Source organism: Hipposideros armiger, unplaced genomic scaffold (assembly GCF_001890085.2).
Source record: "Hipposideros armiger isolate ML-2016 unplaced genomic scaffold, ASM189008v1 scaffold_567, whole genome shotgun sequence".
NCBI classification, from domain to species: Eukaryota; Metazoa; Chordata; class Mammalia; order Chiroptera; family Hipposideridae; genus Hipposideros; species Hipposideros armiger.
The window spans coordinates 390,634-417,455 of record NW_017731917.1 but is presented as its reverse complement, the minus strand read 5'-3'; the positions used below and the strand labels follow the sequence as shown (position 1 = coordinate 417,455).

Here is a 26,822-nt window from a genome sequence, read left to right as displayed (position 1 = left end):
GCCTCTCTACCCTGTTCTTTTGGGGAGCTTCTTTCCAGGAGCAGGGAAAAAGAAACAGGAACCCCCCAAAAAAGCTGGAGAAGGCACGATCAAGGATGGAATCAGAGGCAAAGGGCGCTGTTTGTCTGATATGCACTTCCATTACTGAGAGCATTTGAGTAGTTTTAAGACATATCAACTGTGAGACTAGACATTTTCACTGGAATATATACATGTAGATATTATTCTTGTGGGGTCATATGCCTGGATGTTTGTCTACAAGCGTTTCCTTGCATAGTTACACACATATTCAGAACCTTGGTTCTGTCAGCTCTGTCTGCACTAAATGTGTGTATGGATGTATAATTAAAGATTTTAAACTCTTGATTTTGATCGTCTATATTGCAGCTTCTGTGCTCAGAAAATTCCTAAGCTACTGTGGTTCATGGGAGTTCTAGCAAGTGTTTCTGTCTCCGCTGGTCCCTGTCAGTAAAGCTCCTCTCCTCTCTCCCTCTCTCTCTCCCTCTCTCTCTCCCCCTCCCGCCCTGCCTGCCTCTGCTCTTTTTTCCCTCCCTCCCTCTCTCTGAGATAGCAGACAAGAGAGAGAACTGGCACAGCTTCCTCTGAGAAGCGTGCTTGCAGGCGCCGATTGGCAGAATCCCGCGAGTTCCCTTTCCATCCATGCGGTATTCTTGGAGGGAAATGCAATGTTGGAGCCGGGGCTGAGCTGGACTGGGAAGGTGACTGGGAGCTCAGGGAGGCCAGCATCCTGGTTTAGCTACAAGCTGGAATCACAGGAATGTTTCAGCAGGCTCTGCTCTGAGAATCCCCAGACCCCCATGGATTTTCGAATTTCCCAGCCTTCTCTCCTTCACCTTTCCACTTTCTTACTTCCTCCTGAGATGGCCCCAGATCTGCAAGAGACATTTGAGAGAAGCTATTTATTAACAGATGGGAAGAAATGGATTCTGCACTTGATTATTTAGCCATGATGTGTCAATGATGGATTGGAAAGCGGTGTAAGTAACAGTTATCTATGTTCCTGTAGTTAGATGGTCTGTCTTAGTTGCTATTTTTTTTTTAACTTTAACTTTTTCAATGAATTTCCTTGTGAGAAAAGTGAAAATGAAATGTATCAAGTACTCCAAAGAAGTTAGGAGGGTTCAGTGTTTATGAGCTTTCTGCGTGTTCAATTGACTTGCAGAATACACACAGCTATATCAGATGAGACACCCATTCTCCTGACATAGAATCTACAAACATCCCCCAGAGGATGAGACTAAAACAGGAAATAAATGAACTGACAATCTTTGCTATAATCAGACTTATTCACAGTTGCTAAAAAATTGGACATTGGCTCATTTTAGCATGAAAGATGGAATTGAAATGTGTTCTCTGCACAAGATCATAAAAGTGAAGGTCCCTGTGGCTTTCAGAAAAGGTTCTTTTTGGCTACATAAATGAAGTTATTTTTCTAGTGTTAAATGTGGATGATATTTCTCTCCCATTTCAGCTTTTGTTGAGAGAGAACACTTCCATTCTAGAATCTAATGTCTGGTCACCCTAGGCTTGTAAGAGGCTGGTGAATTGGAAGCTAGTCATTGCTCGGCTATGCCAGTCAGAGGGGTTTCCATGTTTCTGTGTTAGGGCTTGATTTAAGTACTTAAATTCCCCAGTATTCAGGGAAAGGGAAAACAAAAACAAGTATCACAGGAGAAAGAAACAGCTATCGAAAAGATTAGACATTGAAATGAAAGAGTATGATTTGTGTTTTCTTTGAAGTTTGGAATGAGGTGAATTCTGTATAGAAAGAGCAACTTAAGTCCCCTCGACTAAAACCAGCATTTTAAAGGAGACTTTTAAGATTATAAATCACTTAAGTAAGGACATCAAAATAGATAGCTGATATTTTTTCATGATCAGTTGCAACTTTTTCTTTTAGAGTCTGCACTATAGTGTTAATACAAATATGTCTGGCTCACTTTGTGAGGGGTGTAAATGTCTATTACATTGTTTTGTACACCTGAAACTAATCAAACAAAACAAACAAACTTGCTTCGATTTGGAAGTAGGCTTTCTAACAAGGGCACTGTCATGAGCTTTTCTGAGTGTTCCTGGCCTTTCTCTCTCCCTCACATCCATACCCCAGGCGGGGCTATTGCCCCTCCCACCTGCCCCTCCCGCTGCCTGTCTCCCAGCCCCCATCCTTCCCTCTGAGTCTTGGAACACCATGAAAGACCCTTCTGAAGATTCCCTTTAGCACGCCCTGCCCAGCTCTGGACAGAGAAAGCACTGTAATGCAACACACAAGGTTGCCAAATTTGGAATCCAATGAACTCCGTTGATTCCTGAACATTAAATCACTTCTGTGAGCCATGGAATGAGATCATATCGCACAAACCTGACCCTAACTGTGTTCCTAACTTTATCAATTGTCATCTAACATCATCAAGGGCTGGAGCACCGAGCACCTGAGGGAGCCAGCCTGAAACCAAACTAAATCCCCAAACTCGGCCAGGATTCCTGCTGGCCAAATATACCTAGGGCCACGCCTTTTAAAATACGTCCTTTGTTATCAGGGAAATCTGAGACAGAAAACACATGTTGGCAGTGTCACGTGAGTGCTTCTCTGCACAAGAAGTGGTTGTATCACAAGGGGGAAATGCTTTCGATCTTGCGCTGTTTTGTTTTGGTTTCTTGTTTATATGAATTCTGTCAGATTCACGCATCTGGAAGAGGTTTGGGGGTGGGGATGGGGGAGTGAAAAACCTAGAGCAATACATGCAAGGAAAGGGAAAAAAATCACTGAAAAACAAAGTCAGACTGGACACAGAATAATGCTCAGACTCAAATCCCAGCTCCCATCCTAGGTTTTGGTCCCTGTGGAAGCCAATGTCACTTGCAGCCGTCCTGGGTTCGTGGAGATAGAGATTCTTTCACACTGATTTGAGTAAAGGAGGGAGATTTCTCCGGAAATAGATACATATTTAAAAAGCCAATAAGAAATTATCTTTGGAGTTCAGTTCCTGCCTGCTTAACAAAGCAAGCAACTCCCTTCCTGGTTCCCACCCGCCTCCAGCTTTTCCTCCTGGGCCCAACCCATGCCCTCTGTGCCTCTGAAGTGTCCTCTGGTGAACAGCTTTAAATCCCCCGGGATTCTCATGTGTGTCCCGTTAAGGCACAAAGATGCGCTGCCAAGGGCAGGGTTTTCACGGAGGGGGAGAGTGCTTTTTAGTGGCGACTGAGCAAAGGGGCCAGATATGCTGATACCTGCAAACAGTCTTTGAGAGAGGCAGCTGATTGGCATCAGTAAAACTGCTGAGCAATTAAAAAAGAAATACTGGAGTCAAGGTGAGAGAAAGAAAAGAGTGAAAGAGAAGGAGGCGGGCTGTCTCTGAGGAGTTTCCAACCAAGTTCCGTTCAACGCCCCGAAGGTCTCAATTGATAACGCCAGATGGGTAAGATAGTCTTAGACTGATCGATACCTTACAGATGGAATGGCGCTTTCATTTTGGCCTGATGTTCCGCGGAAAAGCTTGGCTCTAGATAGGCGGCCAGGTCTCTCACTTCGCTCACCAGCGCCTCCTGTGACAGCGTGTTCTGTCTCTGGATATCCATTTTCCTTAGCGACTGGGTCTGGCCTGGAAGTTGGGAGCTAAAGAAGGGTTCTCACACCAGCTGTCATCTTCAGATCTTTCACGCCGAGGAAAGCGCTTCCATTGGGGTAATCCTCTCTTTTCTTAGTTTTTACCTTTTGTCTGAGCGTATCGGCCTCAGTTTTACATCTGCCCAGCCTCTCCTCATCGTGAACTCTGTGTACCGCAGGGAACTCCCGAGTTTCCGGGGAGTCCACTGGAGAGCCATGCTGTTGACATCCTTAACCTCCCTTTCCCACCTATTCCCCTGGAGAGACAGCCGGGTGGGGTGGGGTGGGGGGTTGGGGGGGGAGGAGAAACAGGTCGCAATGAATTCAGAAGAGAAAGCTGACCTGTGAAAAATGCCTCTGCGAGTGTTTCTGATGAGGAAAACCTTGCCATCTGTCCCAGACCCTTCTCTCGTTGTGTTGCTGTAGGAAGTCCACGGAAGAACTGCTATGAGGCAACATCTAAATGCAGCAGAACCAATAGTTACTATGCACATTTGAGCTATTGACCAGGAAATCACGTAGCTTCAGTTCTTTGCATCAATAAAACGCATGCAAAGCTTACCTCGTTAGATTTTGTGACAATTAAATGATCATAAACGGTGCTTAGCACAGTGCCTGGTCATGGCCTTGTTCTTAACGGTCTCCTCATGTTCTCTGGTCATCAGGGAGCCTGTCATACACTTTCAACAGAGGACTCGAGTCCTAAACAGTGGGGCTGCTGGGGAAGAATGGGACGAGTAGGAGTCCAAACCTGGCTCTCCTGGGTCTGTTAGAAACCACTCGGATGACCTGGAGAAAATCACCACCCAGTCTTCAGATACTTCTGTTTCCCTAAATGGGTTACTCCATCCAGATCTGTGCTGCTACCTCCACCCAGCGTGTTCTCCTTCCCTCCTGCTCTCGGCTACTTCCTTTCTTCTCTTCTTCTGCGAACCTTCCCTGATCCCCTGTGCCTGGCTCAGGGCCCCTTCTCTGCAGTTCTGTGACACCTGCATCTCTCCATTTGAGGGTCCCCCACACAGACATCAGTGTGTGCCCATTGGCCTCTCTCACTGCATTATAATCGCCTTGACAGTGACCCCTCTGTCTTGAAGCTCTGCATTTGGTGTCAAGACCAGAACCCTGCTCAACCAACATGAGCTGAATGGATGCGCGAAAGAAAGAAAGAAAGAAGGAAGGAAGGAAGGAAGGAAGGAAGGAAGGAAGGAAGGAAGGAAGGAAGGAAGGAAGGAAGAGTGAATGAAGAATCTCTGGCCTGCCTCCATCATCAGTCTTGAGTAAAGATAAAGTGAAAAAGTGTGTATGAAAGGCTTTGATGGGTAGAGAGTGCTATGTAGTGACCTTTTGTTTTAAGTTTGTATGAGACAGAGTGTACTTCTAGTACTAATATTTTAGTGGGTTTCTTAGATACTAAGACATAAGTTTTAGTAGAACAAAACAATAGTGTGTGTGTGTGTGTGTGTGTGTGTGTGTGTGTGTGCGCTGTCTTTGCAATATGAGTCCATTCTTTGTCACAGAAGCAGGACAGGCTTTATTTGGGCCAGAGGCTCTGATGATTGAAACCCTGTGAGCAACAAAACTTTTCATTCCAAAATGAGAGATAAGACTGAAAGCCAGTGCCCCTGGGAGGATCTGTCTGTAACCTTACTTTGCCAGGGGTGTGAATGGGTGATGGCAGATCTCTGCCCGAGAGGATGGAGCAGGGAAAGGGGTTTCTAGGAGCAGAGGTGAGGAGAGAGAAAGAGAAGGGGTCCTGGGGCACAGAAAATAACACGCTGCCTCCTTCCTCGGCTTTGTCGTGGAGGTAGCACCATCAAGAAAACAGCAGGGACTTCTGAGTCTGACAGACCTGAGCTTGGGTTCCAGCCTCCGAGTTGGGTCTTTGCTGTATTTCACGAGCCCTGTCACTGGAGGTGACGGCTCTCCATAGCAATGCTTGAACTCTGGTTTATGATGAACCAGGCTCTCCGTGGCATTAGGTCTGACTTTCCTTCAGAAAATGTTCTCTGTAGGAAAAAAAAAAGAAAAAAAAAAGCGTGTTTAACAGAAGTATTCATTCCCAATAGCCAGTCCTGATGCAGAGCCGCAATATGGCCCAGAGGGTGACATGCGGTCATGTCCATGAGCGTGCTTTGTGAATAGACCGCTCTGCAGGGATGTGTATATTAATCCTACACATATACGGGAAAGACCCACTGCAGCTGACTGCATTCGAGTGAATAACTGTGGGTCTATTAGTCACCTCCTCAGGTCCAGCCCGAGAGTTGTGTAGGCTCATTTTTCACTTCCCTTTGACCCTCGGATGTCTCCGCAAATGAGCCACCTGCTGTATCTTGGTGTGGGGATGTAGATGTGGGGTGAAGTAATGAGCCCACGAGGCCTTTCGATGCCTATTGGCTGCTCTAAAGGGAAATTGAGGAATACTGCAAAGCCACAAATCTGAGTTGTCAGCTCATAAATATGTAAGCGCCTCGCTCAGGTAATAACCTCCTTGACAGCCAAAACTGTCATTTGCAGATTCGCATCAGCTGAACACAAAGTTCCAGTTGCCAGACTGTCCCTGGATACTGGGGACTAAAAGCTAGGGGGTGGAGAGGGAGGGGCGGCTGATTGCTCCTTAAGGATCTCTGACTGTTCATGGCTACTGCCTTCGCCCTCACCCCACCATCAGGGGGCTTGCTCTCTTGGTATGTTCGTTACAAAATGTAGGCAAAAATTGTGCAGTGTGGACTTGGGTTGAATATGGATCTATAAATGGAGACAGGAACAACAGTCGCCAGCATAGAGCTTTTGGCCACAGTGACAAAATCTGTACAGATTTCTGTCTCTGTTGTATTATGTTGAAAACGCTACCGGGGGCTTCATGAAAATCAAATCAACAGTTGACTGTCTACCTGATTTTGAAATATAGGTCTGCAGGTCAAAATTAGGGCAGGAAGCAGATACTTGGTACATAAACATTTATTGAGCACCTAATATGTTACAGGAACTTTGTAAGGTTTTCTGGGATTCAGAGTGAATGAAGGAAAGGAATGGTGATGACCCAAATTAATTCCACTATAATACTCTGTGATAAGCCATAGAGTAGCTCTACTAGCAAAATATTACCAGAACATATGGAAAAAAAGAATACCTTCTCCTTTGGTTGGTGGGGAAGGTGGTGTCACATGCAGTAGAGCTGGGTCTGGAAGGATGAGCCGGAAAGCAGCTGGGAAGGGAGAACATTTTAGGCAGAGGAGTTGGCACGAGTCTGTATTTATGCAAAGAGGCATGACTGTGCATGGTGTCATGTAATTATATTCAGGTCACATGAGGACTAAATAGTTTTCAGATTCTCAAAATAGGCAATGATTACTAATAGGTCACATTAAATCGGATGGTGTGATGATGAGGAATAATCAGTTATAGCAGATAAGATTCAAAATCATGTCCCATTTTCACAGCTAATTAGAAACAGTAGGCCAAGGGTCCAGAGCAAGCGAGAGGATGTCGGAACGGAACCACACCTGGGTTTAGAACCTCGGTCCTGTGGCTGAGTGGGTGGGCCATCTTAGACGACTGGTGAACTCATTTCCTCGGTATATCCATCTCTGAAAAATCATTGCTTGGAGAGGAAGAGCTTATTCAGGACAGAGAACAGGAGACTGAGTCCAAACAACTTGATTTCACTTGAAAATTCAGAAGAAATCCCTGGAAAACGATCTGTAGTAAAAGCACAGGATTTTATAGCACCTTTCAGGTAATTCAGTTTTTTAAATTCAGTTGTAGTAAACACTCTTCCTGCCAAGATTCTGTTAACCAGTTGTCAATGGTGGGCCAGTTGAATTCCCAAAATTCATGATAATGGGAAAAGATACTAATGAGCCACCTAGAACACCAAAGGAGGGTGGAATCATGTTTTTGGATGCTTTTAATAGTAAGTCAAAACTTATAGAAGCAATTGCATCTTAGAGCTGGGAGAGCAGTTAAGGATCGTATATTGACTTTCATATCTTGGAAAAATGGCATTCTGGGTACAGGAAGTGTGCCAAAGCCTGGGAGCACAGTTGGAGGAAGCTGCCACACTCTTAGATCCATTTATGCATCCATTTTTATTCATCCAACAAATGTTCATAAAGACCTTGCATCATGTAGGATAAATATTTAAATGAGATACTGGCTCTACCCTCCAGGAGCTTACAGTTTTATAAGGAGGTAAGACATGTAGTAAATAATATACGTGGAAAGTTATTTTTAAAGTACAATTAAAGAGATCTGTTCAAGTTCAGAAATGGAAAATTATTTCCAAGTGGAATGGAAGCAGAATTTGCTGTATTAACTCGGACTTACACAGTCATGTTTGTTTTAGTTAAGACGTTTTGGGCATCCAGCAAAAGAAAAAAGTTAGGTGAGATTAAGTGTTTGGTTTAAACCGTGTTTTTATTCTGGGGGAAAGCACAGCAAGATAAAAATGAATCGTTGAATTGTCATTTGTTGATAGCCTAATAACAATACGTTGTTCAAGCCCAGGAACATTATTGACCTTGAAAATATAATTTTGACAATTATCTATTTTTTTTTTAAATCAAAGATTTTTAATGAAATCTGTTTATTCATTCACGCATGCATTCTACAAGTGTTTATTGAGGACCTGCTATGTATCAGGCACTATTCTTGGCAACAAATGTGAGCAGTATCTAAAGGCATTGTTCTCACCCTAAGAACTACCCCAGGGTTAAGCTGAGGAAATGTTGACTTTGAACCCCCTCTGGAGGAAAGAAAAAGAGCCCTCCCCTGCTAGTCTGGTAGCAAATGGTTTCTTTCCTAAATGTCGTAAATGGAAAAAAGAATTATCTAATCAAATTGACTTTTGGAATTAACCTTATAAAGCAGAAATCTACAGCCTTTGCCTCATGGAGAACTCAGTGAGAATATTTGCTTCAGCAGGCAACTTCAAAACATCCCTCCTCTAAAGACTCAGTAAAACAAATCTTGGGCATAGACTAATAACAATGTGGAAAATAATTATAATCGACACAAGTATATTTGTTTTTTGAACATAACCTGCACAACCCCTTACCACAAACTATTTATAGATTATCATTTAAGAAGCCAGCAAACCTTAAAAACAAACCCAAAAATCTGTTTATTCATTCGCTCGTGCATTCTGCAAGTGTGTATGGAGGACCTACTGTGTATCAGGCACTGTTCTTGGCAATAAATAAAACAAATGAAAGCCCTTGCCCTCATCGCAAGGCTTAGATTGAGCAGGGAATACTCAGTACCAGCTCTGACCACCTGCTTTCCCTAGGGAACAGTGTAGAATGAGTGAAGGTGTGGGGAGGGAGACGGGGGAGCAAAGGTACATGGATCTGGGGAACTCTCAGACTAGACTGTTCTGCACCCTTTAAAAAGCAATACAAAGAATCTCATTTTAGCCCCCCCTACAAAATAAAAAATCATCACCCACTCCAGAGATGATGAAAAACCTGTTGTTGTAACTTGACAGACTTGTTTGGGAAGCTATTTAGAAACTTAAATATATCCAATATGCCCCAAAGCATGGCCCTGCAGAACCTCTGGGCTGGAGGAATCCTGAAATAAAAGTCACCTCCACCTGGACCCATGCAAAAAAAATGCAAACTCTTTTATTGATGAGAAGCCTGTGAGGACCATAGGGCTGACCCTGTCACAAAGATGTGCAGCCAGACTTCCTTTTTCAGTGTCAGTGACTTGACGCCAATCGTCCATCCAACCATCCATGTTTATGTAGTGCTCTCTCTGGACAGGCGATGCTGGGAACATAATTGTACAATAGGAAAGGTGGACATGGCCCCTGACTTTATGGTGCTCTCCGTCCTGTGAGGAAGATGCAGATAATCACAGTGCATTTGTAAGAGGCAGTATGGCGGGTTACACTGGGGACCATGTACCTGGCTGGCGTGAGAGACATGGCAGTCAGGTCCTGTCACCCTTTGTGCCGCACACACAACTTACTTCCAGTGCATTAAGGAAAGTGATACTGCCTACACCCAATTTAAATTGTAGGCCAGTTGAAGCTAAACTGTGTTAGTCTGCTTACCACAGCATTTTGGCTTTGCATATTTATTTATTTTGCCCACGTGCTCTCTGAGCGCCCCAGGACATAGCATAAAGTGGTTTAGTGAGGGTGATAATCAGCTACCCCACTCCTGGTCATTCTGGCGTGAGGACACACTGTCAGAGGAGCAACAACCAACTAAGTAATTGCCTCCAGCACACAAAGGCGGCCGACACATGGTTGACATAAGAATCTGGTTTCAGCTGGTGGTTTTCAGGCCAAAGCAACTGCACTGATGGAAATTTTCCTGACATCTGATTTAAAGATGCAGAAGACCCCAATTTATCAACTCAAACTGAGACTGTCCTCTTGTCTAACTTTTCTTGACTATTAATAAGGCCCTCCCAGCCAACAGCATGAGTGAAACTCATATTCAAGATGCCCAGGATGTGAAACACATCAGAGTCAATATCACAGCGTCAATTGCAATATTGATAAACCCTGATGGGCAGTGTTCTGAGTTGTCTCGGAAGGCAGCAGGGCTGAAAGCAAAGGTGTCTCTTTCTCCTTGCTTTCTATGATTCATAGTTTTAGAGGCTTATGGGAAAGAATCTCTGAAAAGAAATATTTAGGATATAGCTTTCATATGAATATTTAATTATAACAAATAATTGTAAAAAAAAATTACTGAGTATTACTATTGGGCCAGGAACTCTATGAGGTAGCTACTCTTCTTTATTTTATTTTTTTATCAAGAACAGTGTGTTTTTCCAGGACCCATCAGCTCCAAGTCAAGTAGTTGTTTCAATCTAGTTGGGGAGGGTGCAGCTCAGTGGCCCATGTGGGGATCAAACTGGCAAACTTGGTGTTATGATCACTGTGCTCTAACCAACTCAGCTAACGGGCCGCTCTGAAGTAGCTACTCTTATATCCTGTTTTACAGCTGAAGAAACTGGCACAGAAAAGGACTTGACTAAAGTCATAGAGCTACGAGTGGCAGAAAGATTAGCGCCTAGATCATTTGGCTCCACAGACTGTCCTTTTGAGTGTTTCTCTTTTCTGCCTCTTGAAGGAACTCTTAAATACTAAAGTACTATAGCACTAAGTAAATGTTTGCTGAAGCATGTATTGAGTCACAAGCCTTCCTTGACATAACTCTTTCCTCCGCCCACATTTTGTTGTAGACTCCTTGAGGCCTGTCGAAATCATAGGCCTGAAAGCACCCTAGGAATTTTCTAGTCTAGGTTGAGTTCAAGTATTTGTCATCTAATAATCTAGAATCACAGCAACACCTGATTTTGACCCACTAACTGAACTTAACTTTGAAAGAACTCCAAGAATTGACTAATACAGTATTATTGTATAGTATGACATTGGGTGGGAGCTCCTCTTAGCAACCTTGATAAAAGTAGGAGAAAAAAATCACCCAGAAGACCAATAAATAGCAGAATAGTTACATATGACATTTGAAGAGATTTATACCTTATCAGTTTCCCCAAAATGATTTTAAATAACTTACAACATTAAATATTTATAAAATAAATTAGATCTTAAAATATGTATTGGAAACCAGTTAGAAGAAGAAAGAGAGAGAGAGAGATACCAGTTCCTGGACCATGTTGGTTATGGCAATTGGACATTAATTAGGTTCTGCATTTTATGGAAACTACGGCAAACAGATCAGAAAGGAGTGAAAATAAAGAAGGGAAAAGACATGTGTTGAGCTCTTACAGTGTATAGATCATTGTCATGGTCAGTTTTCCATACATTATGCCCTTTATCTTCAGAACAGGCCCTTACAGTAATGGGTGTCATTATTTTCATACACATCCAGAGAAATGGCAAAGCCAGGATTTGAACCAAGTTGTTCTGATTCCAAAGACTGTGTATTTTTATATTGGGTTATATTATCCTTGCCCTATAAACTGACACATGGGATTTATCTGGAGACTTCTAGTCTTTCTTTCTTTCTTTTTTTTAATGGATCCTTATTTAGGGAACATTGAGTAATAGCATCGTAATCTATAAATAGTCGATGCTCGCTCAGTATCTGTTGAATAATGTAAATAAATGAATGCCTGGATAAAAAGATGAAATATGCCTTCTTTAATCTTTATTACCTATAGAAATGTTTTTTATGGGTACTTTCATATCCACCTCTATAAAAACAAAGGCATACCATCGCATCATAACCCAGTACAAGACATTTAGCTACAGGCCTACAAATAGAATGTTTTATATTTTTTCCTGTCTTTTGTAGTTTAAGTTTTTGAAACCATAGTGTAGACCTCCTTATTTTTACTTCTTTAGCCCATTGAAATGTACTCTGCATGTCCTCTGATTCTGTTCAAGGTCAGTGATGAACTGACTCATTCTAATCCAATAGACACTTTGTCTTTTTTGAACTCGACACCGCACTTCACATTGTTGACCACTCGTTCTGTCTTTCCCTTCACTCTCCAGCTGCTCCTTTTCAGCCTCCTTTGCTTTCTCCTCTTTTCCATCACTCATGAAATGCTGAGGTTTCTCATGGTTCTATCATGAGCCACTTCCTGCTCTCATTCTATGCTGCACCTCCCTGGGCCACCTCGTCCATTCTTATAACCCCAGTTGCCATCTTCATGCTGAAGACCCTCCAGTCTGAAAACCTAAGTCAAATACTTTTCCTAGCCAAATATGAAGATCTAAACCAATACTGTATATCTTTAGAATAAGTGGTTTCTGTCTATGGAGGCTTTTTTCAAAAAGAAAAATTTTATATATTTCTGACCCATTTCTTGGTAATTAGGAGTCACTTCTGTGATTTTTAAAATACAGCATTGAACGACTCTTTGCATTGGTTGGTATTAGTGATTTGTTTGACAGGGTGGAAGGGAAGCACAGAAATTTAAAGATAAAGTGTTTGTAGCCACTCTCAATTGAATAGCATTCATGAAGATAAAATGTGTCTGAAATTTTAATAGAAATCAATGTGAAATAAGATTCAGCTTATAAAATCCCAGATTACATGCAATTTGTAGATGTGTATCTGTTGGGGAAACGTGGGAATCCATACGAAAAGATGATTGATTGTGCTTGATTGATTATATAACATGAATTACATTCTGTCCAACTTCACATGAATATATTCACAGACACAGCTGGATGGCACCCTCGTCTAGACAGCAGGCTCCTTCTTCTTTTCACACGATCCGTTCCTAGGCGTTCTATCAGCACATAAATATTATTTTCCTTATAATAATACCAGACCTGGGAAGTTTATTCTTAGCCAAGGATTCAGAGACACAGAAAACTAGAGTTATAATTAACCATCTGTTGGTAAAGTTGAAATAGTACTTTAAGCCTATTGGCTACTTAAAATAACGTAATCATGCTCCAAATTCTGCAAAAATGGGAATCATTTAACTTGGGATTCTAATAACTAAGAGTAGCCACAGCATAAACAATTTAACTTTACCTATTGTAGATTTCACGTACCTAAAGTAAACATTAGTTAAATGTCCTCTAAAGTAAACATTAGTTAAATGTCCAGCTTAACATGGCTCAAGTTTCTTTTCCAAAGTTAACCAGGAAATTTGAACTAACCCTTCACTTTATTTTGATAAGTGTCCCTATGGGCAGCAGTTTCTTTCAAAGTAATTTCCTTTCTTTATATCAGTGTTTAATCATTTGATGAGTCTTTTCAAAAATACTTATTAACTACAAGACAAAAAAATTACTATGAAGAATGCAATAAAGCCTTTAGTTCAGAGAACTGAATTGAGAGAAATCCATTATCTTCTTATTTTTAATTTCTTTATTGTTCTTCCTGCTTTCTCCCTCCCTCCCCACACTACACACACACACACACACACACACACACACACACACACACACACACGCACAGCTGCCAACAACTTCAGGCACAACATTAGAATAATCTCAACAGGGAAATGGGAGGTACAAAGGGAGTCCATTCTTCGCGGTCAAGTTCATGTCCCATTAGTGGAGATGGGCATCCCAGACCTACCTCCACCTCCTACCCGCTTCCCATGCTACTTCACAGCCTCACTGCCACCCACCTACAGAAATAAATCAAATAAGCCAGTATGTGCAACAAAAAGTAAGCAATAGGGCTTTGTTAGCAGCTCAGATGCAAAGTCACAAAAGGAATTGCCTGTATCGTCTTCATAGGCCTGGATTCCTGTAGAGTCTTTCTCCTTTCACGAGTTATTTTGCTCTGGAGGAATCTCTCATCTGTACTGCCTGCTCCATGGAGATCACGTCTCTGCTTTATTGAAAACAGAAGCTGCCTTCTTTCCTCTGCTTCAGAGCTTTTGAACACGACCACGACGAGCGCACTTTATTGCAGTGTGCATCGGCCATGGTTCTCAGTGATCTGCAGACTCCATCCCAAGTGACCGGGCAGTAGAGTAGATAGGAAAGGAGGAGGTGCGAGTTTCTGCCTCTCTCTCTAGTGGGGCTGCTGAGGTACCGGCGTTTAGACTGCATGTATTTGGGGCAGTCCAGCCTCACAGCAGAGTCAGGGGTAGGTGTCCTGGGCTGCTGCTGTGTCCGGTTCATAGTGTGCACAGCAGAGATCCCATGGAAATTGCTGTCCTTTGAAATAAGTATTTCTTCAGATATCAACTATCAGTAAATAATTTGTTAAACCAAAAGAAATACTGACGTTAAAGGGGGAAAAAAAAGAAATGACTTCCTTTAGCAAATGAAGCCAACTGGTATATTCAAATTTAATTAACCAAGAAGCCCCCAAACCACAGAGCGTGTCACCTCACATTGACAATTAATTAGCTTTGCTCTGAAAGAGGTATAGGTATTGAGGAAAGAGTTAGGGATGAAAGGTTTTATTTTCTCTGCAAACGCTGCCCATTTCCAGCGATCCCACCTTGATAGCAACTTGCTGCTTCAGGTGGCAACTTGTATCCGAAGTGTGTAATTTCATGTCAGTTTTTAATTTCACATGATCAAAACACGGAGAAAGTGAGACTAAAGCACCGTTTCTTATAAAAATAAAGACATTGCAAGTGAACAGCGCAATTGCTTTTCAGTTTCTTATGCTTTTCAAGATAATTATCGACCAAATGGCTAAGACAAGTATTAAGGGAAACTCCAAGGGAAATGGTGGTGATCCTTGGCTTTTAAATGGGCTCTGTGTTCATGGTCCATCATGCAGTCTCCTCCTTTTAACATTACATTAGCATATATATAAATGATTTAAGTAGAAACTACTAGCGTTGGCATCTGAAAGGCAGCATGATGTAATGAAAAGAACATTAGATTTGTTAGCTTCTTGAAATCGAATTATCTGGAATATGCTTATTCCTTGAAAGAATCTTAATTTCAGTTGGGTAGTCCTTGAACTGTGGAAGGTTTATAGATGCATATATTATGGACAATTGTTTCTTAGCAGAAAAACCAGGCACTGGTGGTCCATAAGAGATGGGCTTTAATTAGTCCATGATTATCTTTTTCTCTGTCTGTATTGATAGGCAACTAAAATAGCTGGGTTGTAGTGGCACGGTTTCATCAAGCCCATTCAATAAGAGTAGCCAGTTCTCAATAATTCATGTTTATGAAAGATACCAGTAATGACAATGAACTAAAATCATATATATCTAGTTTGGATTTTTAAACTTACATTCGCCTTGACTTGGGTCTGGTGTCAGAGGTGTTCACAATTCTTCTAATTTGTGTATTGAGCCCAGTTCACCAAGGTATGACTCTGGAGCAGACCAAACTGCCTGGTCTCCCTGGTCCTAAGGAGGCATGGTCTGGGCAGATCCGGCCAGGGACATAAAGATCTGCAGCCAGGGAGCATGTGGTCAGAGGGATGGATGACGAGAAGGTCAGTTAGAACAGGAAAATGTGCGTGGGGGACCTAAGTGTAAATAAGGAAGAAAGCCAGCGACATCCATCCAGGCTGGAGCAGAAGGCTTATGAGCAGCCACCGAGATGTAGGCGATCAGAAAACCTGGTTAGGAGTCTGGGAAGACCCAGACCCAGGGTTGGCACAGGCTCCATAACAGGAACAAGGGCAGAGAGAATGGGGCACACCTGTGGCTAAGTCGCCAAACCCAGGTGTGTGGCCACGGGCACCGGGTCAGACAGCAGGCAAGACGGTGTCCCACAGGTACAGGCAGTGTGCCGCCCTGTGCTTTCTCCCCACCTGGCACTGTCCAGGGCATCTGCAGTCAACACACTTCAAGCAAAGTGCCCTAAAGGCCCACCTCCAGACTCCTGTGCTTATTCTGCTTTTTGCCTCCCTGATAATCCAGTAGTCATGAGTGTGTTGGGCAAGTTGGAGCCCAGCCCTCCAGGACAGCAGGGAGTAAGGAAGTATAGCATTGTAGGTCTTTGGGGAGAGAAATAATGACACAGTCATAATAAGAAGCTAAGAGCTACGGAGTCACGAGCTGAAGTGTATGTCACATGGCATCAAAGGCAGTTTATACATCGGTACAGTGTCCTTTTACACGCTTCTATTATGTGTGATTTGAGAGTAAGTTTGGGTTTGTTCCATCTTCCAATGTTCTTGAAAGAGCGGAGGTGCTCCCTCTTCAAACAGGAACGATTGCTGGGGCTAGAAGCAAGTTGAGGTCATTGCCGAGGTCATGGAGTCTCAGAAACAGAACTTCCCTGTTTCTAGGAGTTTTCCGCTGGGTCTTCACCGGGAATGGGTTGGCTCACTGGGTTTGCTGGACGTACAGATACAGAAAAGTGTACCAAGGCAGTTCCCCTGTCCCCAGGCTGCTGATAGAGTTCAGCAGGTTCTGGACGAAATTAAGGTCATTAGAACAGAAGTTCCCAACCTTCTCTTGGGCCCTGGACCCAGCCCCCTCCAGATGGCATCTCGGCCCTTGGTGATGGTGCTCCGTCAGAGTCCCAGTCACACAGAATAGTAAAGGAAGCCAGGAAGAGCAGTCGCAGTGTCATCTCCTGCTGCCAGGGGGCCTGAGGTGAGCTGTATAATGAACTGAGAGAGCTGAACCAGGGCAAGACAGTGGAAAAGCCTTTCTGAAAACGTTCCAAATCCCAGAGCAGCTTACCCAAGCCCAGAGAAGCACAGCACTAGAAAGACAACAGCACGAGCACCGATCAGACCCAGAGGTGGAGGACGCTTGCTGCCCTCTGAGCTTTGGAGACACCGGGACCTGGCAAGGCATTGAGTCTGCCCCTGACAGAGTGTGTACCTGGTGTTTCTAAACATCCAAAAGTCCACGTCCAGGAAATACCACCTCCATGCTCTCTACTCCTGCTTAGTCTTCCATGCCGACCACTAATTCTTTTATGAATCACCGGCTTTCTTTGGGCATATGGAAGCGTTTCTATTTTCACATGAGGATCTTGGCTCAGCAAACACTTTCCTAGGTACCTGACCTTAAGCGAAGGAGAAGCTCTGTCTTGGAAGAGCTGCTGTAAAAGAATTCTTTGGTTTATGAACGGGTTTCTTTTACCCCCACGATGTTGGCCTTGAGTCACATTTTCATTTACCCTTACTATTCTCACTCTGGCCATGAAAAAAAGCCAGACATAAATTAGCAACACCCGCTCATAGTATGGTTTTCAAATACTGCTTTGTACCATTTTTTGTGTGCCTCCAGGTCTGAGTGAAAGGTGTGCTCCCCAGATAACGCAGTTCAGGAAAAGCGTTTAGCTCCAGCCTGATGGTGAAGCTCTTTATTGGGTAGTGGGTTTGCCTGCTGTGCATCAACAGGCTTCTCCTAGCTTTCCATCTCTGCTGCTGTGGAGCCAATATGAAGTTATCAGTAATGTTGGGTGGTGTGGATTCTTCTCACTGTGCAATTTAGGAATAGATTCTTGCACACACAGCAATCGCTGGGTGACTCAAAGTTGACTTTAGTGATGTATAGCCTCTGGATCACATAGTTCTTTTATGCATAGTTGTCATTCAATAAGCATTGATTGATTGATTGAGTTTCCTGAGCACTGAACTGTGTGCTAAGCAGCTTCCAGCATGCTTTTTCGGTCTGTGGGGAGAGGCATGAGATGGGATGTAATGACGTTGTGTGGTGGGGATAGTTGTTGGATTGTTGTTATCATCATGCAAGAACTCACTCTGGGTTGGGATTGTAGGGATAGAGAAGCCATTTTCATATAGTTTGCCTTTCACATCCTAATTCTGGGCATGACCTAACAACTCACTCAGCGGAGACATTTTTCCCCTGTGATATGCAGGTAGGTTGCTAAGCAACTAGATCAGTAATTGGTAAATGCTTATATATGATTTGATTTTAGTTACATGCAAAAATATGTAACTGCTTTTTTGTCTTCATTATTAGACAAGTGATTATCATTTGGTTTTATTTTGCCCCAATGAAATAAAATAACTGCTTTTATTTAGCAAATTGCATAATAGCACGATGCACTGGAAAGACCCTGGGTCTAGAAAACAGAAAACTTGAATCCCAATCTCAACTATGAAAATCTCCAGTCTTGTGACCATGGATAAAATCAGGTAACTTCTGAGCCTTCATTTTATTTAAATCTGTAATTTGCAGGACAAATACCTTCCCTGCTTGCCTCACAGGACTGGGTGAGAATGGATGTGACGATGTGTGGAAAGTACTTTAGAAAGAGGAAAACATTCCAAGGTCTAAGTGTTATCTAGAACTCTAGGCTCCTTAACCTGGTAACTTGGTGTATGTTAGTACAGAGCCAAAGGCCGGATCGGTTAGGAAGCACTCAGTGATACACTAACTCATCAACAAGGCACAAAGCCGTGGGGCTGGTCTGGGAGCTACAGAAGAAAGGAAGCACATGGTGTTGACCTTCAAAGAGTTAATAATGCAGCGATGGAGGCAATGCTAATAACCTACGGAAGGGAAAGACCACACGGCAGAGCAGCATCTCATTAAGTGTTAAAACCTAAGATATATACTCCCAAGACCAATTGCTGTAAGTCTTCCGGGGGAAGGATGATGGTCCCTGAAGTACTTGGTGAGGGCAACTTGTACAAGCCCTTGAAGAGCGGGTACATTTTTAAGAGAAGAGTAAGGGGGAAATTCATAGCAATTATCACTATGGGTTCGTGAGGTGCATTAAGTTGCAAAAAATCAATCCATTTTCAAATGATAACTGTGTCTGGCTATAGTGTTTTAACACAATATTGTTTGAGGTTGCTGGTCAGCCATGTTTTGCCTTCTAGCAGTAAACATTTTATTTGAAGTCGTGCCATGAATTATTTTCCTGCACTAATGAAATGGATCATTTACATAAAATCAGAAAAACCCCAAGACCCATATGCTCTCAGTCTCTGGGGACATGGAAATGACCTTGGTGACAGCCAATTAAAAAATGGAAAGGTGAAGGAGAATGCTCTGATTCCCTGTTTGGAGAGCTTCCGAAATAACTAACATGCTTCATGGCAGTGCCAGAATACTTTTAAGTAGGTGTTATTTCAAGATGAAACATAACTGGTGTTTTTTCACATGTAGATGGATATCTGAACTGTTTCCAGAAGCTTTGCCTCAGACCACTGGTTCTTGTCACATATCCTCCTTATGTATAATCTGTTTTATTTTCTTCTGCCCTGCGTCATGCACCCCATGGATTTCCTAGGAGCTACTGTGATCTGTCATGTCATTGCTAATTATCAGATAGTCTTAATCCTCAGAGCATTGAAATGTTTTATAATGCCCCATAAGCCATTGGAGCCCATGGTAGCCCCTGCCACTGTCACATTAAATTGCAGCTTGGATTGTCTTTTACGTGCTGACAGTGGAGATTCTAGCACTCTCGCCCCCCTCCTGGGTCAGGACCCTTTCTGTGCAGCAGATGTGGCCTCCTGAGTTCTGAGGGCCTCCTCTTGAGCAGTTTTTCAGTTGCTATCTCACCAATCAATTGCCTGGGTCCAATTTGGTAGAGCTTGAATGACCTCTTAATTCTTATAAACCTTTTTACCCACCTATGCGAGAATTCCCCCATTTGAACACCCTGCTCACACAAGATGAAATGCTCTCAGGATGTGGTTAGCAACACACGGTGTGCAGAATTTTTAAAAGGATAGAGAATCCTTGAAAAAAGAAAAGGCTGTACTGCCTGATATTTCTGCCTGTTCCCTAAGGGAAGTTGTATTCTTCATGAAACTAATAACTCTCAGAAGATTGTGAGGTTGATATTTTAGTAATCCCTAGACACTGAGGTTGGTAGACCCCAATTTAATTCTCGAGATGCACTTAGTCTGGGGGGCTGTCCATTGAAACACCCCCACAGTTCTAAAAATCCAAGGTCAAATACTCTCTCACACAAATGCAAAAAAAAAAAAATCAGAAAATCTCCATAATTTCCCTCCAATCCATATAACCGGGACTAAGACTTCCCCCCACCTAAACCAATAAAATTCACCAGATATTTCTTTACCTCATATATATTTTTTTAAAGATCTGGCTAATGAAAACAAGTGACCATCCTATGTGAAGGTCATCTCAATTCTAAACTGATTCTCGAATTCATATATCATCATATTGATGTGTTAGGATGGTTGTCTCTTGGGTGAGATGAATCAAGATATGAAGAGAGAGGGGTAGAACCCAGAGGGAAGAATTGCGCCCACTAGGTTTAATTTTTTGCCAAGTTCACACTATTGCTGTTCTCCTCACAGCCTGATAATGCTTAGCATGGTGCCACTTTCTTTATAGGTGTTCAGTAAATATTAATTTCATCCTGTGAGAGAGACTATCTTTTTTATTAAAATAAGGCACGGAGAATTAAATGAAACTCATGGATATTTAAAGATGTGTGCTGGGATGAATAGCTTTAGGAAATACGTGATGCTATCCGTGGTAAGAAGGAGACAAGTAAATATTACTTATAGGGTTTTAGATTAATGTTTTGTTGTTCAAAATCTTATAAAAACGATGCACTCATTTGTTTTTCTCCCTGTGAAAAAAAGAATGTAAGGCATTCATTACACAAAATAGACTTTTAGTCCCAAGTCTTTACCTTTTTAATTCTTTCTTGACTGCTCTCCTTTGTGTCACTGAATAATACAATTATACATGAGTGATTTCTGGACCTTAACCTTCTCCTATCTGCATGTCATTGAAATGCTATATAAAAAGCACAGAAGCTGCTGACTTCCTCAAAATCAGAACATATAAAAAAGAGATTAAACAGCTGATTATGATGATGTTAAAATTACAATAAAATCTTATATAGAATATATGGCTATAAAATGTGATTTCTATTAATTTCAAAATTCTGGAATTCTCTTGATATGTTTATCTTATATACATGCTTTAAGAAGAAAATCATTTTTAAAGGGATTGTCAAAATAACCCTCTCCATCACTGTTTTACTGCATTGAGGCCAACAGAGGTTTCCCTAAATGGAATAAAGATTCCAGGATCATTCTAGAATCTCGGCCTTAAATGAGATTTTGGAAATTATCTGATATTCCAAGTGCATGCCTACTTACCTCTGATATGCCCTGACTATTTCATGAAGCAGCCATCACTAATGGTTTATTCAATGTGTAAAAAGACGTCCCTTACACTTACAAATCCCTTATATTTCCCCTGCTTGTTTTGCTACCTGTTCAGAGATGATATGGCACAAAACTGGGCACGTAGGCGAGCTTGAGTCTGGGCTCCACTGCTTACCACTGTATTCCTTCAAAGTACCACGAATTAAGTTCTTCCTGTGTGCTAATCCCTTTACACGTACTCTTATTTAATTTTCATTAAAAGTCTGTAAAGTTTAATAGTAGGTACTACTTTGTGCTGTATCTTACTATGCAGAGATTGAGGCTTGACAATAATAGGATGTAATTGCCATTTTTTGAAAGAAGGAAGACTGAGGGCATATAGTTTTTCAGGAAATGATTAGGAATTTGATTTTAGAGATGAAAAGTTTGAGGTCGCTATTAGACATCCAAGTGGAATTGTTGAAGAGGTAGTTGGAAAAATAAATATAGAGTTTCAGAAAGAGGTCTAAGCTAGAAATAAAAAGGTAGGAATCAAGGCATAGCAATGTTATTTAAATTGTGATCCTGGAAAAAAAAACAGCAAGAGATTGAGTGTAGAAGTAAAGGGGGCGAAGGACTGGGGCTTAAGGGAACCCTACTACTGGGAGGTTGGGGAGAAAAGAAGAAACCAACAAAGGGAACTATAATAGAAAGGAATGTCCTGGCATGTAAAGCAGAAAATATGCCAAGGAGGGAGATGTACTCAGTGCTCTGACAGGTCAAGTAAGATGGGGCTGAGGACCCTCACATTTAGCAACCGTGGGGTCATTGGTGGCCTTGACAAGAACAGTTTTAGAGAAGTAGTGGGTCGATCTCTCATTGGAATGAGCTTGATAGGGAATGGAAGGAGTGAAATTGGAGACAACAAGCATATACAACACTGTCCATGAGTGTCCTGCAAAGATGAGCAAGGAAACAGGACAGCGGCTGGCTGGGGGACAAGAGGAACTAAGAGAAGGATTTGTGTTTTAATTTTTAAGATTACAGAAATACCAGCATGTTTGTATGACATTGGGAATGACCTAGTATTAGAGTGATAATTGGTATTGTAAGAGAGAGAGAGAGAGAGAGAGAGAGAGAGAGAGAGATGGAGCGATGTTCTTGGGTGTGTCCTTCATATGCTTTAATTTCACAGACCACCCCCACCCCGCCCCCACCCTCCACTGTCTTCTTCTGCAGGATCTGAGTGTGGGGTGTATGTGGACATGGGTGGCACAGAGATAAGAAAAAGGAAAAAGCCAACAGGCCACTACCTCTTCTAAGGTGCCTTTTAGTCCCTTCTCCTCCTCCACTCTCCTCTCTGTCTTCACATTTGGACTGGGAGCCCCAGCGGGTGAGGGAGTGGGAACTACAGCAACCCCCCCCCCCTGTCCTTTGGCCACTGGTCAATAGGGTCCTAACGTAAATAGAGAAACACCATTATCAGCCGGTCACGCTCTTCTCCCTTCTTCCTGACTCTCCAAGACATAAGCAGCCTGGCTTGAAAACAGTGAGGGATCGCTGAGCAAAGGGAGGGTGTCCAAAGAATATGGTACTGATGCACACATCTGGAGGAGTCGCTGTTCGTTCAGGGAAAAAAATCTCAAAGGGCAAAGAAAACTGCCAAGAGAAGCACCAGACTCGTCATTGAATAATAATGCTTCACCTTTAATTTTAGATGGCAATGAGATCATGAAAAAAGAAAAATCACTTCTATTTTTCTTTTCGCTGATTGGCAAAAGAAGCATTATGGACGTCTCCTTCCGGTGCCCTTCATTTTCATCATCCTATGGTTGAGTGACTGTAGAGTTAGTTCCCTGAGTCGGGCACATGGGATTGTGACTGGGGGGGTATCATTCCATCAAAATCTGTTGTTCCTCATGTAGCTCCTTTCTCTGTATGTCACACTTGTGAAATCAATTTTCAGTTTTAGGGCTGAGAAAAATTAAGCTTTGAAATGGTATTTCCATTTGCTGTATTTGTGCGCAGCCATTTTGTAGCTCAGGGGATTTGTCGAAGGCATGATAATTACTGATACCAAATTAAAACTAACTTTTCCGGATCGTTACGACGTGGGGCGGGGGGAAGAAGGTGCCAACGGTGCTGATTTTGTCTTTTCCACCTGCCTCTCCTGTGACCTGTTATGTAATTGGTGAGCTCCCTGGACGAGGTTTGGATCTGCAGAATCAAGTCACGGTAGTCCGTTTGCTTTTAAACAGCCGCTCAAATGTTTAATGGCATTTGATAAGGAAATTGGAATTCTTAGAATAAGAGTATAGTGTGAAAGCACTGAGAATTCATCCAGAAATGAGTCTATATGGTCACATCGTTCTTGCCTTGTTTTCCTCTCTTCTCCATGATAAGATGATCATGCTTTAAATGTTCCAGATCATTTGAACCAGGAGAAAGGTGATGCGGACAACCGACGAATTAGTGACGAGGCAACCTCCTCCACCCCCGCCTGCCCTGTTTGTACCCTCCGTGTCACTTTGGTTGGCTCTGACCCCTCTCACTCCCTGCGCTTGGCAATGAATTGCATTTTGTAGTGAAAGGTCACCCCCACGACGAGCCTGTTTTCCACGTGAGCAGCCGGAAGTCTGAGCCCTCTGCATACACCCTGGCTGGAGTTTCTCCTGATTTGGTGTTATGTTTGATTCATTTCCCCCCATTGCACGGGGACGTGTGTTTTTCTTCCACGAGCGCGTACAGAGCTCACCTTGACTGTTCGCCACGCGGCTCTTCAGCGGACTGGTTTGGGTTTTACAGGGTGTGAGAATTTCTCGGTCATTCATAAGGTCTCTCCCGCTTGCGTTTAGACTAGAGAAGTTATGGAGTGATTAACCTAATAAGTGCTGTGTATCCCCAAAGATGCCCAGCTTTATTCGCGTGAGCTGAGTGTTTGTGCGTAACAAACAATTCTTTGTAAATCTGGATTGCAGAACCAGGCACGGTTATGGCTGTTTGTCTGCTGTATAAATGATTGGGTAGCTCGTTAAGTTCATTGTGTTGTAATACGGGGCTGCTCCGGGGCACACACGGAAGATGGAGAGAGGACTGTTAAACCTCCAGAAGAACTAGGAGGTTCTTTAAGAGAAAGAAAATAAAGCAACCCTAGCATATCCGACTGTACCACACTTTCCCCCTGATTGTCCCTTTTCTGCATTTTTCCCTCCAGAGCTGCCCAGAAGTTAAATCTGTCTTCTAAAAAGAAGAAACATCGACCTTCTACATCTTCGGTTGCCGAGCCACCTCTCTTTGCCACCAGCTTCAGTGGTATTCTGCAGACCTCCCCTCCCCCGGCTCCACCCTGTCTGCTGAGGGCTGTCAACAAGGTGAAGGATACCCCGGGCCTGGGCAAGGTAGGCACGTCTGCCATCTCCACCCCTGGCTCAGGGGGCGGGGTTCTGCATCAAGGGAAAGAAGAACCTGAGGGCTCCAGTTTGTTGGTTAAAACATGAAGATGACAGGGGAAAAAAGGGAGACAAAATGAAATTCATATGGATGTACTGTAAAATTGTCCTTGGGTACATACTGTAAATAGCAAATTAAGACTTACCAATTACTGATTTTGGCAGAAAGAAAAAAACATTTCTGCCTTGTTCACAGAACTGGAACCATTTAAAGAAAAGACACAGGCGAGGGAAAGGCAGAGGCAGGAGACCAAGAGAAGTCACAGGAATAAGACATAAAGATGCTTCATAAATTCCTGGTGACACGTGCATGTTTTTCCTCACCGTCAGAGAAATCACCACTTCTGGTTTGGAACCGGACCACTGATGGGATATCTGGGGAGCATGTTCAGTTGTGCTGTCCTAGCCAAGAAATGCAATTTTGAATTGTTAGAAAGAGATGTCGCTCAGCTGTGTTTGGGATAACTTAGTTTTTCAATATCATCTTTAAACTCTTCTGAGATCAATATCTGGGGGGAAGCACCTTCTGGTTTACTCTTCTTCAGTTGGTAAATAAGCCGAGACGTAGAAAAACGTGTAGCTAGAGAAAGGGGTGGCTGTGTTAGTTCTTTTATTTTCATCAGAAGTAGAATGATCCACACAACCTCACCGTGAGTCCCTTGCCAACTTACCATGAGTTGCCCAGGCTTCGTTTTGGAAGGTTCCAGGGCTTGTGGGAGGCTGTTAAACGCTGCAGACTGAGCTTGTATAATATTGGGTTGTCGGAAAAGTCATGACGCATTTTTTTCTGTGTTTTTCGTTGCAAAAATGCGTCATGACTTCTCCGACAACCCGATATTTATTTAAGTCACTAGTTCCCTTTCCCTGTGACCCTCAAACATAGTTATTCCCGGGTTCATGGTCTTCAGTAGCCTCAGCCTAACCCTGGAGTTCACCTTGGCTTTCTCTGCCCTTCTCCCTTGGTGCTTTTCTCTTTTCTCAGTTTAAAACTAAGGCCTGCAAATCATGCACTTATTATTTTTTTTTTTAATGGAAGATATTATCCCTCTCACTCATTTGCAGTCCAATGTGTTTTTGAATGGGAGAGAAAGGGGTGATGTTGACCGGCCAGGAATGGCAGGAAGGCCTGAGTTTGTCCATGGAAGCGTGTCATGGATGGGGTCACAGAAGGTGATGGAAGGGGTGACTGCTGTCTGACCAGTGACCACATGGCAGCCGTCCTGCTGAGCATGGGGGGGGGGGTGGACACTGGTGGGGAGTAAGTGACAATGGGAGGGAGGGAGTGTGCTCTCTGGAAGACCACAGTCATCATGTACTTGCTGCTTGAGAACATGTGTGTGATTGAAATAATAGGTTGGTAAGCACACCTCTCGTTTTGCCTGCTACGCACAGAGCGCCTGCTTCTCATAGTGCTGGAAGGCCATTACTCTGCGACAGGGCCCCCATTCCCCAGGCTCACACTTCCCCACCCCTGGTATCTCACTATAACTAGGAACTGCCCTTCTTTTCACACACATGGAAACATTTCCATCAGTTTATCTCTGTTGCATAATTTACATAGTAACATCTCAAAGAAATACAATGGAGTTTAATGTAGAACATAAATAATGGATACTATTTATAAATCGGTATGTTTGAAGCAGATAAGCTTGACTGAATTGCCAAAAGCGACCTAATTATTTATGCTGGAGCTGGGGCCTCCTGTGGTGGGGGTGGGGGTGCAAGCCCAACTCAACTCCCACCTCTCATGCCCCAGCCACCCAAGGACTTCCTCAGGAAACATGGAAGGTTTTCATAGGCATGGAAGGGCTTTTCGGGGTTTATTTGGGGCAGCCCCTCTCACTTAGCAGATAAGAAAACTGAGGCCCAGAGAAGGTTAAGAGAGTTTCTGGTGCCTTCTGAATCAAATGAAGAAGTCAGGACCTTTAAGCCATTTTATTTTCTACTGTCTCACGGGGCTGCCACTAGCTAGATATACATGACCTTTCAAATTTTGGGATGGAGACAAGTGTGTGATGGAGCCATGATGGTAGCAAAGTAACATTAGGAACCAGTTGTCTTCATCCAGTGGAGAAGGACAGGCTTCCCTTTTCAGAGTCATGGTTGGGAGAGAAAGGGCAGTAATGGGTAAGAGCAGACAGAGATCCAGGTCAGGGCACTCCATTCTGCCTCTTCCCTCCTTCCCAGGATTCCAGCAGCAACTTCCTTCCCACCTTCCACACACACACACACACACACACACACACACACACACACACACACACACTCACTCACTCACCCAGTCATTGCTGGTCACTCCCC

The 26,822-nt window shown here is 43.0% G+C and overlaps 1 protein-coding gene across 1 annotated transcript in view; it reads left to right on the top strand.

The window, feature by feature from the left end:
• Positions 1-777: 777 nt before the first annotated feature.
• Positions 778-26,822, top strand: part of KIF26B (kinesin family member 26B) — a 166,358-nt gene continuing 140,313 nt past the window's right edge. The window contains exons 1-2 of the mRNA XM_019623854.1: positions 778-998; positions 24,287-24,470. Of these exons, the coding sequence (XP_019479399.1) occupies positions 979-998; positions 24,287-24,470 (204 nt within the window). The 5' untranslated portion in view covers positions 778-978. The remainder of the gene's footprint in view (positions 999-24,286; positions 24,471-26,822) is intronic.